General features: G+C 38.2%; 1 protein-coding gene and 1 pseudogene across 2 annotated transcripts in view; both read right to left on the bottom strand.

The window, feature by feature from the left end:
* The window catches only part of LOC149262612 (homeobox protein HOX1A-like), a 346,567-nt gene that overhangs the window by 262,613 nt on the left and 66,918 nt on the right, over positions 1-17,036 (bottom strand). For both annotated transcript variants that reach the window (XM_089424957.1, XM_089424959.1), the window contains exon 2: positions 9,492-10,227. In XM_089424957.1, coding sequence (XP_089281083.1) covers positions 9,492-10,117 — 626 coding nt within the window. In that variant the 5' untranslated portion in view covers positions 10,118-10,227. The remainder of the gene's footprint in view (positions 1-9,491; positions 10,228-17,036) is intronic.
* Positions 15,194-16,185, bottom strand: LOC149262613 (uncharacterized; annotated as a pseudogene).

Below are 17,036 nucleotides of genomic sequence, written 5' to 3'. Positions count from 1 at the left end.
GCCATTGTAAGCCCAAGGTCACAAGTTAAAGCCATGTAAAAATCATGTGAGGCCTTGTATTAGGTATCCTAGACCCCTGTCTTGCTAATTGGAGCCTATATCTTGTGATTTGGTTAGACCATGTCCTCTCCCTTGAAAGTTTCACTAAGGCAATCTCAACCCTAACCAAATTGGAGGACCTTGGGGAAGTTATCATGTGGACCCATGGTTTTAAAGGACCCTGCATTTGTAGGGGTGATCACCAGAGTATCGGCTAATCCACTACGCGCCAAGGTGCACCTATGTCATCCCACATGGCTAGAGTCTATAGAATCTATAAGTAACCATTGGCCTTGGTGCAGAATTCCTCATGACAGCGCTCAGAGCATAACAGTCTCTTGTGACAGTCTTCACGTTTCGCGAGGCAATTCATGGTTCCCACTGCAAAGTGGTCCCAATGGTAAAAAAGTCAACAAGGTCCCAAATTGTAGAGCTCAGAAAGATGAAAACATGTCACGTGGAAATTTTCTAGTCTAAGCAACGGGTGAAGAGTTATGGTCGACCAAAAGTGGTCAAACAAGGGTGCACAGCATCCACAAGGCATAACAAGAAGAGCATTCCTCCTTTTTGGGCATGCATTACATCCAAAAGAATCTACTCAGTGAAAGGAACAAAACCCATGTTTCAAGAAAAGAAATAAGAATGAACAAACAAACAAAAAATTATCTTAAGCAGTTTTCAAAATCTCAATTTTGACAAAGTATTCAAGGGTTTGACCACGCTGATGTGGCGATGATTGGGCTTTTTTCAGTTGACTAAGAGTGTGACGTGGCATTAGGTGGCATGAGGGTTAGAATAGTATGGAACACTAGGCCTAGAAGGCTAGCGCTTAGCTTGAATTGGAGATGGCCGAATTACACTACTATTTTGTGCATGAAGATGAAATCACGTGAAAAAGTAGTTGTTGCAAAGAACTAGCCATTGGAGCCCCATGGACCAAAAAATTAAGAGATGGACCGAAAATTTACAAGATGGACCATAAAAATAATCATTGCAAGCTCGTGAATGAAGAAGATGACCAAGTCGAGCCTCAAGGAATAATTCGCTCTACCTGTTGTGCAAATTGAATTCCAAAGGACCAAGGAGAGGTAACGTTGGGGAGAAAAGTCTACTATCTTAACCAAAGACCATTGTTGACCACCTTCAAAGGTGGTCTCATGCTCTTCTTTGGGAAAGTTGTCTAAATCGACCCCATTGGGGAATTAATTTACATATTTGTAATATCTATGAAATTAAAAATTGCCAAGTCTTGGTTTGTGGAAGACTAGCAATATTTTATTGAGAGAGTCCAACTAGCCATTATCTAGTTGTTAGAGATTTATCTATAAAAGGCTAGCCTCTCTCATTTGTAGTCATTGTTGTTCACAAGAGACAAGTGCTATCTAATACAAAGAGCTCATTATTTTGCAAACATTGTTTATTCATTGTGGAGTGGTTATCATTATCTTTTTTCTTCTTGTTAATGTTCTGGGGTTTTAATTTTAATATCTAATCTAAATTGTGCTTGAGTAAATCTATCCTAAAACTAATGTTTTTTGCCATTGAGGAGTTATCATACTACGTGGAGGCAAACAACTAGGGTCTCCCTACTTGTTTGTTTTGTTTTACAGGTAAGATTAACCTCGGGATTTTAAACAACTTCTCCGAAGACTTTACTATCTCAAGGGTTTTGTATTCTTCTATGCACAAAGTCTAAAAAGTTGGAGACGCTTCAAGGAGATGCAACTCCTAAGTAAGATCTAAGGGCACAAGGAAGGTTAAGCAACATTGGGGGCAACCTCCGTAAGGACCAAACCTAATCCATTGACAAAAACCAAGCATAGTGATCTAGGAGGAAGAGTACTTCACACCCTGATAATTGATGAGTCCCACGACAACGAGGTATGATTTCGACAACCACAAAACTCAAAAAACAAACATCAAATCTCTCTTCTTATCTTGCCTTTAGATTAGGATTTTCTTGCTGGCAACTAATTTCTATATCATTCACAGTGAGATTTTATTGGGGATAAGTATTAAAATTATCATAACTAAAACCCCCATTGAGCTACCAATCATTGTAAAGCATATTTAACACTTGCATCTAGTCATCAAGTTGCAGATCTACAAGTTTGGAGAGCGTTCACGTTGCTGGAACTGCGTTTTCAACCACCTCTAACCATTCTTACAAGCTCACAAGTAAGTACATTTCATAAGGATTTGGTTGTTTCAGCTCTACTTCGAATTTAGAGCTATATTTTTTTTATTCTAGAGTTGATTTATTGCATTTTCCAGTTGTCTCTCTTGTTCGATACAAATCTAGAATTTTCTGGGCATATTAGCATAACCCTGATTTCTGAAGATTAAGTTCCAACTAACTAGAAATTACATTTTCAGTCCAAACATGTAGAGGGGAGGCTTCCTAAAGCCTCTATAACCACCCTCTAGCCCCTTATACTCTTGGGTGACTCCCAAGGGTGTTTTAACACTGTAAGTGAACCTAAACATAGAAGATAGCTTGTTGCCCCTGCAATTTAGTGCAGAGTTACCAGTTTATCCCATAGAACAGCAAGTTGTTTTCACTCAACTCCTAAACCGTGCATCTAAACAAAGAAATAACTCTTTAATCAGTTAGGGTAAATTCCGTAGACCAAAATCCATAGGTTAGACTGCATATCTTGAGTATTGTGGCTACTAATAGTTTGCTGTTAGAAATCTGACATGATAAAAGTAAAGAGTGCCAAGATTTTGTGGCGTTGGCTCGCTATCGAAGTTTGCCTCAACCATATATGCACTGACATGATAAAAGTAACATTGGTTTTCACTCGTTAATTGGGTTTATTCCATGTTGTTAAGAGGAGTGTTATCCTCCCCACCCAGATTCAATTCCTGCAAGTGACATGTTGAGACCTTAATGAGTATTTTGTTGTAACGGCTTTGAGCCCTAATACCCACTAGACTTGGGTAACCCCTGTGAAAAAAAATTTCACCCCACAGGTCAGCTAGCTAGCTAGCAACCCTATGATGATCCACAAATAATTTTACTTCAGAGCTCTCAACCTATGCTCTAGTCAATGCTCTCTTCCATCTAGCACACTTCTTGAAGGAAGGTGGGTCATCTATCAAAAGGTACACAGACCATTTCTTTAATCATGTGCTTTCATTTAATGTTTGGGGCATACTAATATGTATCAGAGGCCAAGTTGGATGATTGACCCCTCTTGATTGCACCCTTGTTCCCATACTTGACCTCGGAGATTATTCTTTGCCCCTAGTCTAGTCTGACCTCCCCTCAGGCCCTTTTCTTCCACTGTTAGGAGAGACACTAAAAGGAGGCATTAATTAATATAGCGTGCGCAAGTTAGTCCATACTTACCACTTTCCATTTCTCTCTTATATACGCTTTCATTCCTTGGGTGGATTGTCATTGATCATTGGGACTGACTCCCTATATCCACATCTTTGAGTCAAGATCTAAAAACTTCGCCCTAAGAGGTTGATGCAACTGAAAGAAAGATAAAAGCATATGAAACCACAAACAAAGAAACTGAAAAAATGAAAAAGATGGTTGGGACATATATAAGTGTGTAGGCAAAAGCCTAGCATGAGCTCTACCCCCCTCATAAGCCATCACTTAGTTCCCAATGATTTCATGCTCTATCTAAAGAAAGGAACTTGTAAATGTCCCAACCCGCATGAGCGATAAACTGCTACATCTCTAAGGGGTAGTGGAAAAGCATAAAGCAAGTTGGGTCACCTAAGCTATGCAAGGAAGAAAGACAAATCATTAAAAGTAAAAGGCTACATCAGAGGGGTGGAAATAGTAGGCCGAGGAAAGGGGTAAATCGTGCCTCCACTTATCATCATTATACTCAAGGTGTTGAACCTCCTTCAGCTAGTACCATGGCTATGGCCATCTTCCTTGAACTCTTTCCCATTCCATGACCACATTCATCACATGCATCTATGGATTGATGGACCTACCTATGAAAGTTTCTCCCCTTAGCAGCTGGGAGCACCTAATAGGGTTAATTGTACAATCATCCCTAACATAAGTGTGGTAACTTGCTTACAAATCATCAACTAGAGAGACATTTGAAAGCAAGTTTTGTGTGAAGTATTTTTGTGCCCCTAGCATTGAATATGGTACACTATGATGCTTTCATGGCTGTTGCCCCTAACGATGTTGATCTCACTTGATCTCGAGGGTATGTTTTAATTGGGTCATCACACATACAGCAAAGATCCGGTGAGGGATGGATTGACATCTTTCTAGCACCAGCTTAGATCCATCTTAACTCCAAATCTACCAAGCACCGAGAGAGATCAAATCTCTTTTCACTCTAAAAGAGGTTTGCATCTCAAGAAATTTGATCCCACTTGGTGCTTGGTAGATCCAAAGTTGAGATTGATCTAGGTTGGTTTAATTATTAATTACAATTATAATTTTTTATTTTATTTTGACTGAATCAAAATGATAAATATAGAAAAACCACCTACAAGTTAATAACCCCTTATAGGCAATTCATCAAACACTTAGCTAAACTCTGATTTCTAACTCCAATAAATATTCAACAGTAATGTATTAAATTCCAACACATTCAACAGCTATTTATAAGCAGAAATACAAATAACTAAGTCTGAAAATTATTTGCAGCAGAAATGAACAGCAAACAGTCACACCATTTGACACAATATTTTTGGGCAATGCCCCTAGAAAAACCCCGAAGGGAAAACTAGTCACAAGAGGGAAATCTTATTAATGAGCTCACAGAAAATTACAGTGAATTTTACAGCAGAAATTTCCAGCAATAAATTCCCTGTACTTATCTCACAAATCTGCCTTGAAATTTGTGCACTTTTTCATCCTCGAAAAATGTGCCAAACAATTGTACTGCCTGAAGGCCCTTTTCTTGAATTCTGTGCAGATTTATAAGTACCAACTGTACAATATTGTACATCCTTCACAGAGGAAAAACCAGCACTTCAAAATCTGTCTGACCTCGATTTTTGTGCCCATTAAATGATGTACATACATGCAACAAATCCATACTGTATAGCCTTTTTTGTTGTTGTACTTTCTCCTCGAAATGCATGCCAAGTCCCTGGAATTCGAGCCCTCTTTCAACTGCAATAAATGTTGGTAAGGTGCCTTGGGATTTGTGCCCTTTCACCCAGCCTCTCCTTCACAATTTTCTTCAGCTCTCCTTTTCCCTCTCTATTAAAATCTCATTAATGAGTCAATGTGTGTCTCTTCACCCCCCCATCTCCTTTTATAAACTCATTAATTACTAAAACCCCTCACCCTTGATCTCAATGGCCAAGATTAAATCTTGCCATCTCAAGATCAACGATTGTGACTTAATCTCTCATTGAGATGACTTAAGTCACTTTTAGGAAAAGCCACTTTCTAAAATCACTCAAGTCACTCAAACTTTATAAAGTCACTTTTAGAAAAAACCACTTACTAACTTATAAAATCACTTAACTCACTTTTAGTCATTAAATATAAAAAGCCACTTTATAAATAAAGTGTCTAGGAAGTGACATTTGCTCAGTCACTTCTGCAGGCTAGGCACTGCCACTGCAGAAGTACCCCCGAGCTACAATTTCTAACATTAAACAAGACATTACAACATCTCTACCATACTCCACTATAGAATTTTATGTTTTTTACGTAAGTTATTTTGTTTTGTTTTATTTTTATTTTTATTTTATTTTGTTTTATTTTGACCTAGTCAAAATGTTTAACAGGACATTACATATCTACCATATTGGGCTGGAGAGCACCTCTCAGCACCAATGTTTTAAAAACCCGAACCGGTGACCGGACCGGTCCACCTAATGAAACGGGTTTCGAACCGGGACTGATCAGGTCTAAACGAACCAGTTTTTAAAAAATACATTAAATAATTAATTTTTAATGAAAAAAACTATTTTTAAGATTTAAAACCATGATTCCAAGCCAATAGAAACAAAATATGCAAGGTTTGCTCATTTATATACCATGTAAAGGTGAATATATGAAAATGGCATCGTGTGCAATATATATCTGCAACAAAATACATAATCAATGAGGCTCTAAATGGCCTCTAGAGTCCGAAAACAATGCTCTAAGCTATGGGATCACTGACCTACTACAAGTCTACATATCAGTGATCAACAACATGATCACTCCTCATCATGATCAAACTCATCACCATTACTAGACAAGAGATCATCAACATGAGCTACATAAATAATATGGCTCAGAATTTGAGGACTCCTAAAACTCCTCTACAACTTTAGTAGTAGTAGCAAAAATAGACATCAAATCTACACATAACTGATCAACATGGTCACTCATGAAACTCATCATTGATTCAACACTACTTGAAATACATAAACATCATCAACAAGAGATACATAAACATCATCTAGCTCAAAGTCTTTAGACTTGGATTGCTCAACCTTATAACATGATAGAAATTGAAAAGGTTTAACATGCCTAACCAATGATTTTGGTTTGAGTGAAGGGTTCATCTCCTCAACCTTATAATGTGGTAGAAAAAGATTAGCATGCCTAACCAGTTGTTTTCCTTTGAGTGAAGAGTGCATTCTTGTTAAGGACATGGTAGAGGAGTTCAACAATCAATACCACCAACATCAACAAAGTTCAACAATCAATGCCACCAACATCAAGGTTCTTAAAGGGCTTCATGCTCTTGATCAAATGCCAATCTCATACCCTCACGCATGATAGAATCAAATGGAAACATTGCAAACCCCCAAACTATGAAATCTTGAAAACCATTAAGTCTGCTGAATTTTGACTGAAATCTAGAATTCTAGTTTCTCCATATGAAATCCAATGAGGTCGAAACCACTCGCAAACATCCTGAGTCATTTCATGGTAATGTTAAAACCGGCTGGTTTATGATGGAATCGATCAGTTTATGATGGAATCGGTCGGTTTATGATGGAACCAGCCGGTTTGACCATAAACCGGCCAGTTCCATCCTAAACCAGCTTGTTAGGACCAGTTTTTCTAATGTTTTGGCGAAGGTAGGGGTCAAACCAAGTTTTTGTGCCAGTTTGACCGATTACCAGTTCAAACTGGACGGTTTTTAAAACACTGCTCAGCACAATAATGAAGAGGACATCTAGCCCAACTTTGATAGCACATATAACACTACAACCATGGCATTGCCCTTCCTAAGATGAGAGTTGGACTATGAGGAGCCTCCACACGGTTGTATGCCCCTTGCCACACGTTTAGATGTTGAAATGTTGAGCCAAGAAGCCAAGGCATTGGATTGATTAATGATGTGCCCAAATGAACCCAAGTCGCCCCTAGGTTGGCCGTGAACTTGCTTGGTAGATGTTGCCTAATCACAAAGCCCAAATGATGATGGAGACCAATCAATATGGCTTGGGAGGGCTAGCATGCCCTATATTGATGCCAATACTTCATCCTAGGGTTGCCACGTCAACCATGGATGCCCTAGGAGGGTCACATGAGCCTTCTTGTGATGATGTCTTGGTGGACAAGAGGTTACTTGGAGATGTACCCATGCACTTTGATGATTTCCCTTAAAGTGAGAACTTTTGGACCCACTTTGTCTCTGGATGGAGATGCCCATTTTGGGGGGATGATGTCATGTTGGAGAGCCTTTCCTCCCCCACATGTGGAGGATTCATAACATTTTTATTATGATTTATCATTTGTAAAGCTATCTTTAGGTCGGTTTGTGACCTATTAGCCTAGTTGAATGCTTCAAGCAAACTTTTAGGGCTTTTTCATTGTAATTTAATGAAAAATGACTTGCTTGCCCTCATAAAAATAGAGGAAATGTCATTTTCATTGGATCATCACACATTCACAACATTTCTCTCTCTTAAGAAGTGTGTACTAACTCTCTTGTCATTTCTCTTGGTCACTACAGATGGATGATTGGGGAAAATTGTCTTGGGCGAGATTTTTTGCATGAGGAGACTATCTTGTATTGATGAAGTGATTCTTGACTGAATGACTTAATTTTATTGCTAATTTTCTTATATTTTGCATGCAATTTTATGAAATTAGGGATTCTACTATGCCATATTAAAAAGTGTGACATCCTTCATGAAATCTTGTTTCTATATGATATGCAAAATTTGTCTTTCAAGAATCCATCAAAGGAACTTGGTATATGCATTGCTTGATATTATATCTCCACTTAAAAGAAGTCACTAAGGTTTCTAAGGGATGATTATGAATCCTCCACCCTCTTTATACAAGTCCATCTACCTTTGACTTTTCCATTATTTACTTCATTGCTCAATTGAGAGAAGGCACTAGACTTGTTGGTAATATCATCTTAATTTCTTATCTCTTTTTTTTATTCATGGTAACTAGGGTAGGGTTAACTTAAATCTGCACTTTATAGCAATTTATGTCTACTTGTTGTTGCCCTATTGAAAGGGATTGATTTTAATAAATATAAAAAGCCAAAATCTAGCATTAATTGCATGTTTTCACCCCAAATTAGGGTTTAAATCTAGATAAATATTGTTGTCATATGCATTTTCAGCCATAAAACTTTATCATTTACATAGCCCTTGCTTGCCTCATTGATAGCCTTTAACGCTTGGTTGATCTTATCACTTGTAGATTATTCCTAAGCTGTTATATGTCATTGTATGCCATAAATCTGTGAATCATTAAAACCCTAACTTATGACAGCTTTCTTCTAAATCATAAAGGTCTTAGGAAAGTGTGCTTGAACTATTGTAACTCTTATCTCAGCCTTTTCAAGGTTTGGCCAGTACCTTTCTCTTCAATCATTAGACCTTATATCACCCTTGAGCCCTTGTTTGTTGAATATCTTGTTGCTGATTTCTTTAGGGAAGTCTCCATTGTAGGAATAACATCCACCACTAAACAGCTAGAGAGAAGCCACTGAGGGGACAGTGGTGGCTGATATTTTGTTGCCATAAGACCTAGGTTGCCTATAGAGGCTTTGCACTAGGCCTGCTAGATTTTGCAGTAACAAGCCTAATTGTTGAACTGACCTTTTGCCCTGAAGAGTACGGGTTTACATTGTGTACCATCTTTGGAATGAAGGGAAGTGTCAAGAGGTTTTCCACCAGGAAGTGTCAAGAGGTTTTCCACCAAATATGTTACCTGGGTTAAAAAGAAAAAAACAAAAGAAGGATACAAAAAAACACATTGCTTCTAAATTCCAAATGCACATAATCACATTTTGGCTTTGCATACGACTAATGCAGACCAACAATAAGCATTGCTGTGCAAATCTTGTGGAAACTACTTAATCATAATGCTCCTTGAAAACTTATCACAGGCTCATTACTCGCAGATCAAACCAATCCACTGAGATTGTTCTAATGACAACCCAGAAATGGTTCATAGACATAATCCAAAAAGGTATGCATTCATCACATGAGAAAACGGAAAAAATCAAAACTCAAAATAACATTGATAATTTACAAACCTTTGCCCTTTCCATCCTTCATTAGAATAAGCATCAATCATGTTCTGCTGAAAACCAATCCGAAGCAATAAATATTTTATGTGCTTTCTGGTTCTAGAGAGCTCATCCTGTACAACATGTGTTGTCTTCTTGTGCTTTTTCCGCCTTCGTTTGCTTTGCTCTGCACTAATTTCCGTAGAATGGCCTTCAGTTTTAGGAAGATCCTTTGGGCTTTTATTTTCTCTTGATCTAAGAACGCGAACACTACTGGACAATGACCTCAATATGTACTTTTTCCCAACCATTGACGTGCTCTTGCCAGCTTTGGTAGCACACCTGCCAGTCTTTTGGTCCAATTCAGGCTTATCCAACTCAACATGATTGTCTCCAGTTACAGGGTTTGCTGTAGGTTCATTTTCCTTTGCATTTGACACACTTTCTTGTATCTCAGACTTCCGAGAATTCATCTTTGCCAGGGCCACATGGTGGGATGATGAACCAGAGATTTTGTTGTTTGACTGCCTCATAGTTTGTGATGTCAGAGAGGCATCTCCATTCACCAAATTAGATTGTTGAATTGAGTTCTCAACTTTCTCTGTATTCATCTTATGGCCATTAGTAGCTTTCTGGGCCCTATTTCTTCCCATTTTTAATATATGAAAGGTTGTAACTGGGATTTACTTCAAAACTGTCCAATATTCACCTGCAATCAATTCCCTCTTAATTCTTTGGTATTTTAGTGAAGGAAGTGTGTCACCTGTCATCCACATCCACTACTCAATATCAAAGGTCAACAAACATGTGAATCATACACAATTCAAATTTTAGAAAAAATGCAAGAAATTGCCCTCTTATACAAGAAATGCATGTCTCCACACTGACTTATTCAACAATAAAAAGATGAATATTTCGTGCTGCATTTTAAACTTCAAATCTAGAAGTCAACCCTCAATGTAAATCATGTAAGAAATTGCCCTCTTATACAAGAAATGCATGTCATAACACCAACTTCATCAACAATAAAAGATGAAGATTTCACACTGCATTTTAAACTTCAAAGCTAGAAGCCAAACCTTAATGTTACGTATTACATTCAAGCCAAGATTGTTGCAGGCATGCCTTAAATATTAGTTCATAAAATAAAATATTCTTCAAAACACATTGCTACACATTAGATTTCCATTCTGTTCATGACAGAAAAGCATAGATATTTAGAACATTAAGATTGTTTCAGGTATGCCCTGCCTGTTACATTAAACAAGAAGCTATTCTGCAATCACTGCTGGACATTATTAAATTTCCATACTTTCCATGACAGAAAAGAACAAATATATAAAAAAAAGTCTAGGCATTAAGAGATCCAAAGCATAATAAATTTAAAATTTTTATTTATTAGAAAAAATAGTTAGAAGTCGCGGGATAAGGTTGCCAGGAAATGAAATTAATGAATATAGAATAACCGAAGATCAATGCAGATGTTAAAGACAAGGGCATAGAAAACGCATACCTATCCTCACATTCTGAAAATATCAAAAATTGTCTCTGAAAGTAGATCAACAACTGTTACAATTATTGTTTCAAGAATTATATTGCCAAGGATCTGGAAAGAAACTTAACAGAAATATCAGAGAAAACATCAGAAATTATCAGAAAGAATTAACTTAGACCTAAAGAATTCTAAAAATATCAGACAAATCGGCAACCTGCAAAAGTCAGAATAAATCAGAAATCTCAGGAGAAGTCATGGATATTCACAACACTGAGATCAACCAACTTCAAATAAAACCCAACCATCATCAAATCAACCATGATACAAGTAAACCTAAAGAATGGCAACAAAATTGTCTAAAATTGAAACAATTGTTAAAACGGGAAAAAATTGGATTAAGACTCACTGTTCTATGCAACCAACCTATCCACAAATCAACCAACTTCAAATAAAACCCAACCATCAACAAATCAACCATGATACAAGTAAACCTAAAGAATGGCAACAAAATTGTCTAAACTTGAAACAATTGTTAAAATGGGAAAAAAATTTGATTAAGACTCACTGTTCTATGCAACCAACCTATCCACAAACACAGTCACAGAGCATATTTAAAAAACATGAATATGCACAGCAAGTATGTTAAAATTATCGCACATTCTAAACAGGTATGGAAAGTATGCAAAAAAATATAATAGAATACTGAGACAGAAACGCAAAGTGTGAAATAATATTATAAGAATTCAAGAAGGAAATTTTGAGGTTAATGGTTAAAAATATCTCCATACCCTCAAAATCAAATTAATAGGCAATAAATCTCAACAGAGCTACTTGTGGTCAATGTTCGAAGTTCGAACAGAGCATAAAATTCAAATCTATCATATTAAACAGGGCCACTGACAAATACAGAAGAGTAATACCTTTGAAAATTTTGCAGTATCCATGTCTATCAATGTTCGAACAGAGCATAAAGCATAAAATTCAAATCTATCATATTAAATGGGGCCACTAACAAATACACAAGAGTAATAACTTTGAAAATTTTGCAGTATCCATGTCTACAAGCTGATCTAAAGCACTAAAACTTTTATGAAAACTTTATTGCAACATTACAAAAATTGGTTCAGCCTCTGACATGCGAGCAAACTCTTATCTTGAATTTCATTCATGAGTCATCACATGCTATGATGTTTATAACATCTCAAATTGTCTTTACATTTATTATAGGGTTGTAACAGCTGCAAAGTTTAAACATTCAATGAAATATATATTAACTGATAGAAAAAGGAAGAGATATTTGATGAATTCAATACCATTATAAGTTTATGAGGAGATTCTTGATCGAGCCTGCAATTTATAATATCAATGATGGTCCCTACATAGAACAAGAACTAAAGAACCAAAATAATGATAAGCCAACATGACAGCACACTTGTGCTGTTGCCCCATGGTTAGCCATCTAGCTTGTATTTCATTCATGAGTCATCACATGCTATGATGTTTATAGCATGTCAAATTGTCATTACATCTATTATAGGGTTGTAGCAAGTGCAGTTTAAACATTCAATAAAATATATATTAACTGATAGAAAAAGGAAGAGAGATATTTGATGAATTCAACACCATTATATGTTTCCAAGGAGATTCTTGATCAAGCCTGCAATTTGTAATATCAATGATGGTCCCTACATAGAACAAGAACTAAAGAACCAAAATAATGAGAAGACAACATGACAGCACACTTGTGCTGTTGCCTCATGGTTAGCCACTCATATTCTTCCAATCGGAGTGGACCTCATGTCACGCTGTTATTGGATAACAGTGATGCTAGCCGGAAGACTAAGAAGCTTCTGTTCAGTGTATGCCCCCAATGATCCAACAGTGAGAATGCAATTGTCACGTTGGATGTCTTAGACACTCCCTACTGCTAAGTGGGTTCTTGGGGAATATTTCAGCATGGTTGAGTTAGATGGCAATCATGTCGGTGGCCATGAAACTGTGATCCATAGTGATGGAAGGGGAAAATAGAATGATGATTGTAAAGATTGCTTGGTGTGTCAGGTATCGTATATGATCAAAAGAATCTTGCACAAGCAGGATGGTACATGTGATCTAATAAGAAGAAAGGTTTGGCGAATACAGGCTAGACTTGACAAGTTTTATGCAAACTCACATACAGCCACCATCTCTTCTATAAGTGAATGAACTCTGCATATGGACTTGGCTATCACCAGGTTGATCACACGCCCATTTGTACCTGTTTAGCTATAGATCTGAACTGACAATATGAAGCTTGAAAAATGTTCAAATGTGGTTGCAAGGGTTTGGCATTTGGTCCCTTTCCTAGTAGAGGAGATTGGTTAGATATTGTCATGGGAGGCAGCCATCCTCTGCAAAGCAAGCTCCTAAGAGGATGAGGTAGGATGGTTGCAAGACTCCAGAAGGGTAATGAAATTCAAATTCGACATCGTCTGCGAGCCTCTCAGCAAGGAGTATAGGTGGACCCCTTTAACAAGTTGTGCCAGCAGGACATCAGTGAGTGGGGTTGGAATTACAGGTGTTTGCAAAATAGGTTAGGATTAGGAAGCGCATATGCTGATAGTCTGACGGAGATGTGCTTGCCAAATTCTAATTCCAGCACTTAAAGCACAAGCACAAATCTGAGAGGGCCCTCCCTTACAAGAACCCAATAGTAAACATTCAGAGGATGAGATGGTAATCCAACAACTATTTGAAGACTATTTACAGAGGATTTTCACTTATTTTGGATCTGACCCTTCCAAGATGCTACTATGGAACTTGTTCACCATGTTTTTTTCCCAGGAGGATTACAGTCCATGAGCAAAATTATCTCTATAGAAAACTTGAACCAAGTGAACTGAAGGCTGCAGTGAACCAAATCAAGAATGAGAAATACCAAGCCCTGATAGATTTCTGATGGAATTTTACAAGTAGATGCAGCATGTTGGACACCTAATCCTCTAAGGGTTGGTGTGGAAGCTGAACAGCCAAAAGGAGTCCAAGAGACCACTTGGAATATGAATCCAAGGGTCACACAATGTACTATAAGTGTATATTAATAATAAATGTACTCTCCTATTTATCATTCATATTCTGTTGCTGCCATGTGTGTGTTTAACATGGTATCAGAGTGGGCGATCTCCTGCCCTGCTCAAGTATGAGCCACTTGTTTATGTGAGCTTTTTCTGTGGCCTTTATGTGCATGTCAGTCCTGCACCTCTACCCATAATCCTGAAATAGTAAAAATTGGCATCCTAGGTCTGCAAATTCAAATGTTTTATATCAGCCTGTGTTACCAGTATTCTCCTATTTCATTGCTGCGCAGAGAAACGCTCCTTCACTCAGCGTTATTTGTGGCCATTTCTGTCCTGCCATCCTGAATCTGCTCAGTCGTTTCACTCAGCCGTTTCTCTGTAATAATTCTGGTCAGCTTGTCAGCACTCATTGGGTCAGCTTGTCAGTGTTATTTTCTCCGACACCACAGGCACTAACTGTAGGTAAGTTTGCATGCTGAGCATTTACCAAAGAAAATGTATTGTGCAGAAGGGGATTTCCCTGGCTTTGGTTCAATGGATAACAGCTCGAAATCAATGACCCAGAACTAGAGCTTCTGTTAGGCAAACTAAGAAAATGACCAATTTCATGCTGCTGCAATCTTTGAGAGGTAACAGAATTCATATCAGGCAAGTGTGCATTTGATATTATTTCTCCAGTATTTCCTTGAGCTTGCACTCTTGTTTCAGCCACAACTCTGCCATTAGGAAGTGTGCAAGAGTTCAACTTATTAAGAATGGAAAGAAGGTTGCTGCTTTCGTTCCCAATGATGGTTGTTTGAACTACATTGAAGAAAATGACGAGGTGTTGATCGCTGGATTTGGGCAAAAGGGGCATGCCATGGGAGATATTCCTGGAGTTAGGTTTAAAGTTGTTAAGGTATCCGGTGTATCCTTGTTAGCACTATTCAAGGAGAAAGAGGAGAAGGCGAAGAGGTTGAGTGGGAGTCCGGAGATTCCCTGATTGATTTCAGCCATCGGAGTTCCACCCAGAAGACTGAAGATCCTGAGAGAGAAACATCCATTGCTCCATTGAATAGACTGCTTGCCATTACTCGAAAGTGCCACTGTGCATTGTTTTTCAAAATAACCAGCATCTCCATCTTTGTCATGTCCATTGGGGAACACAAACGCAAACACCGTTGAGAATTCCGGGCACCTTAATTGCCGCGTATCTCTACACATTCCCAATTAACTGGGTGCGGGTCTAGATTGACCTGTGGATTTTGACAAACTTTGCAACTCAATTTCTGAGTATAATCCCATGCACAGTCCCTTATACCACTAAATTTGGCGGGTGAGGGGTCATTTCTGCTGCTGTATATGCGTTGTTCACCATTTTTGTCAATATCCGAAAATGAAGCACTGAGGTAGGAGCGATCTTCTGGAGCAAGATAAACACCAACATCGTACGATGGACCATTATTATGTGTTCTACTATGGCTAAAACCATGAAGTATGATTGCTGCGGCACATTTGCTAGATGTGGATTGTCGCCTATTTGCAAGGGTCTGATTCATTGATGAAATGCATTTATTGTCCGTGTGTAGGATGCCAGCAAAGAATGGGGAACACTATCTACTCCATTAAACACCTCCATATGATCTTTCTTACTTGTGGATGTAGTAGACTCATTATCTAGATTTAGCCTGTCAGAATCCAGGATTGAATGTGGATCATGCTCCACTCTGTTTAGCATTTGTGTACATTTAGTCTGGCCTCAAATGCTTTGGATAGCTGCAATCAGCAACTTATCTCCAACAATCATTTTGACATTCCTTATGACGGTTTCTTTGCCAATTTTTCCTACCTTGTACTAAGCATAGAGGTGTTCCAATGTATTCATATAAGCCGGAGGCAGAGACTTTCTTATGACCAAGAACAACCTCGGTAACGACATGCTGGCAGCACTAGGAATTCGCATTGATCCTTTTGCAGGTTCCTGCATCTTGCATTTTCTTCCTTCAACTGAAGCTGAAGAAGGGCGCATGTCATAAACAGAACCCTGGCGAGCAACTTCAACATCCTCCAGATAACTGTTGAAACTTTCGGGTACACCACAAATGCCTTGCTTTGCTTTCGATTCAGCCCAACATTCATGCATTTGATGGGGAACCTTAAAGCTCACAATGTACTGTGAAAGATTGTGCATGGTTCATTGGTATCTTTCTATGAAGACTGTAATTTGGTATGGGTATGTTGGCTCACATATATGATGCATGGTTGGTGCGTGGCTCCTATTTAAGTCAGTGAAACATATAAAGTCAAATTACAACGTTATTTTGGAGACAATTGCAGAAATATATCAGATTTTTTTTACTATTTTGGGCCCAGCTCCACTTCTATCTCCTGGGATTTATTTCTAGTTGAAATCCTTTGAGGTCTTCATTTTTGCTGAGATAATGGCCAGAATCAATAATTTTTTAGAGCTATTGAGCACATTAATGTTGTCTATTGTTGAAGACACGGTGAAGGTCAACAAAGACACTCTCTTTGACATCCAAACCTGTCTGCAAAATGCACAGGAAAACATTGATTTTTTGCAGCTTGAATCTCAGCTACAGCGAGCAGAATTACAACAATGGAGTCATCATTCTAAACCTGTTTCTGTTCAGAACAATGAAACAGACTCCCATAAACAGCAAGACAATAATGTTACAATTGATTCAAATCCAGTGCCCAATAAAGCAGCAGTTGTACATGCAGATGCAGAAATTCAATCTGCACTTCCCAAGTCGGTCATCAGACCTTGGGAAGAGCTTGTCCACAACAAGCACAGAACTAGTCTTGGATATGACAAGGACGTGTCCTTTCATATTCCAGATTACTCAAAGCCCATCCAGTTTCAGAGTGCTGGATTACTTCATGACAGTTCACCTTCAGCTGTTCCAGATTCTGCCCCTCCTCCACAGCAACAGCAACAACAACAGATTGTGAAATGCCAACACTGTGACCGAGTTGGCCATATGAAAGATCATTGTTTTGATCTTCATCCATGTAAGC

This window comes from Pinus tabuliformis, chromosome 6, assembly GCF_031772625.1.
Source record: "Pinus tabuliformis cultivar Carrire ecotype Pingquan chromosome 6, CPIR1, whole genome shotgun sequence".
In the NCBI taxonomy this organism is placed as follows: Eukaryota; Viridiplantae; Streptophyta; class Pinopsida; order Pinales; family Pinaceae; genus Pinus; species Pinus tabuliformis.
The sequence above is the reverse complement of the archived record's forward strand: the minus strand, read 5'-3'. Positions and strand labels throughout refer to the sequence as shown.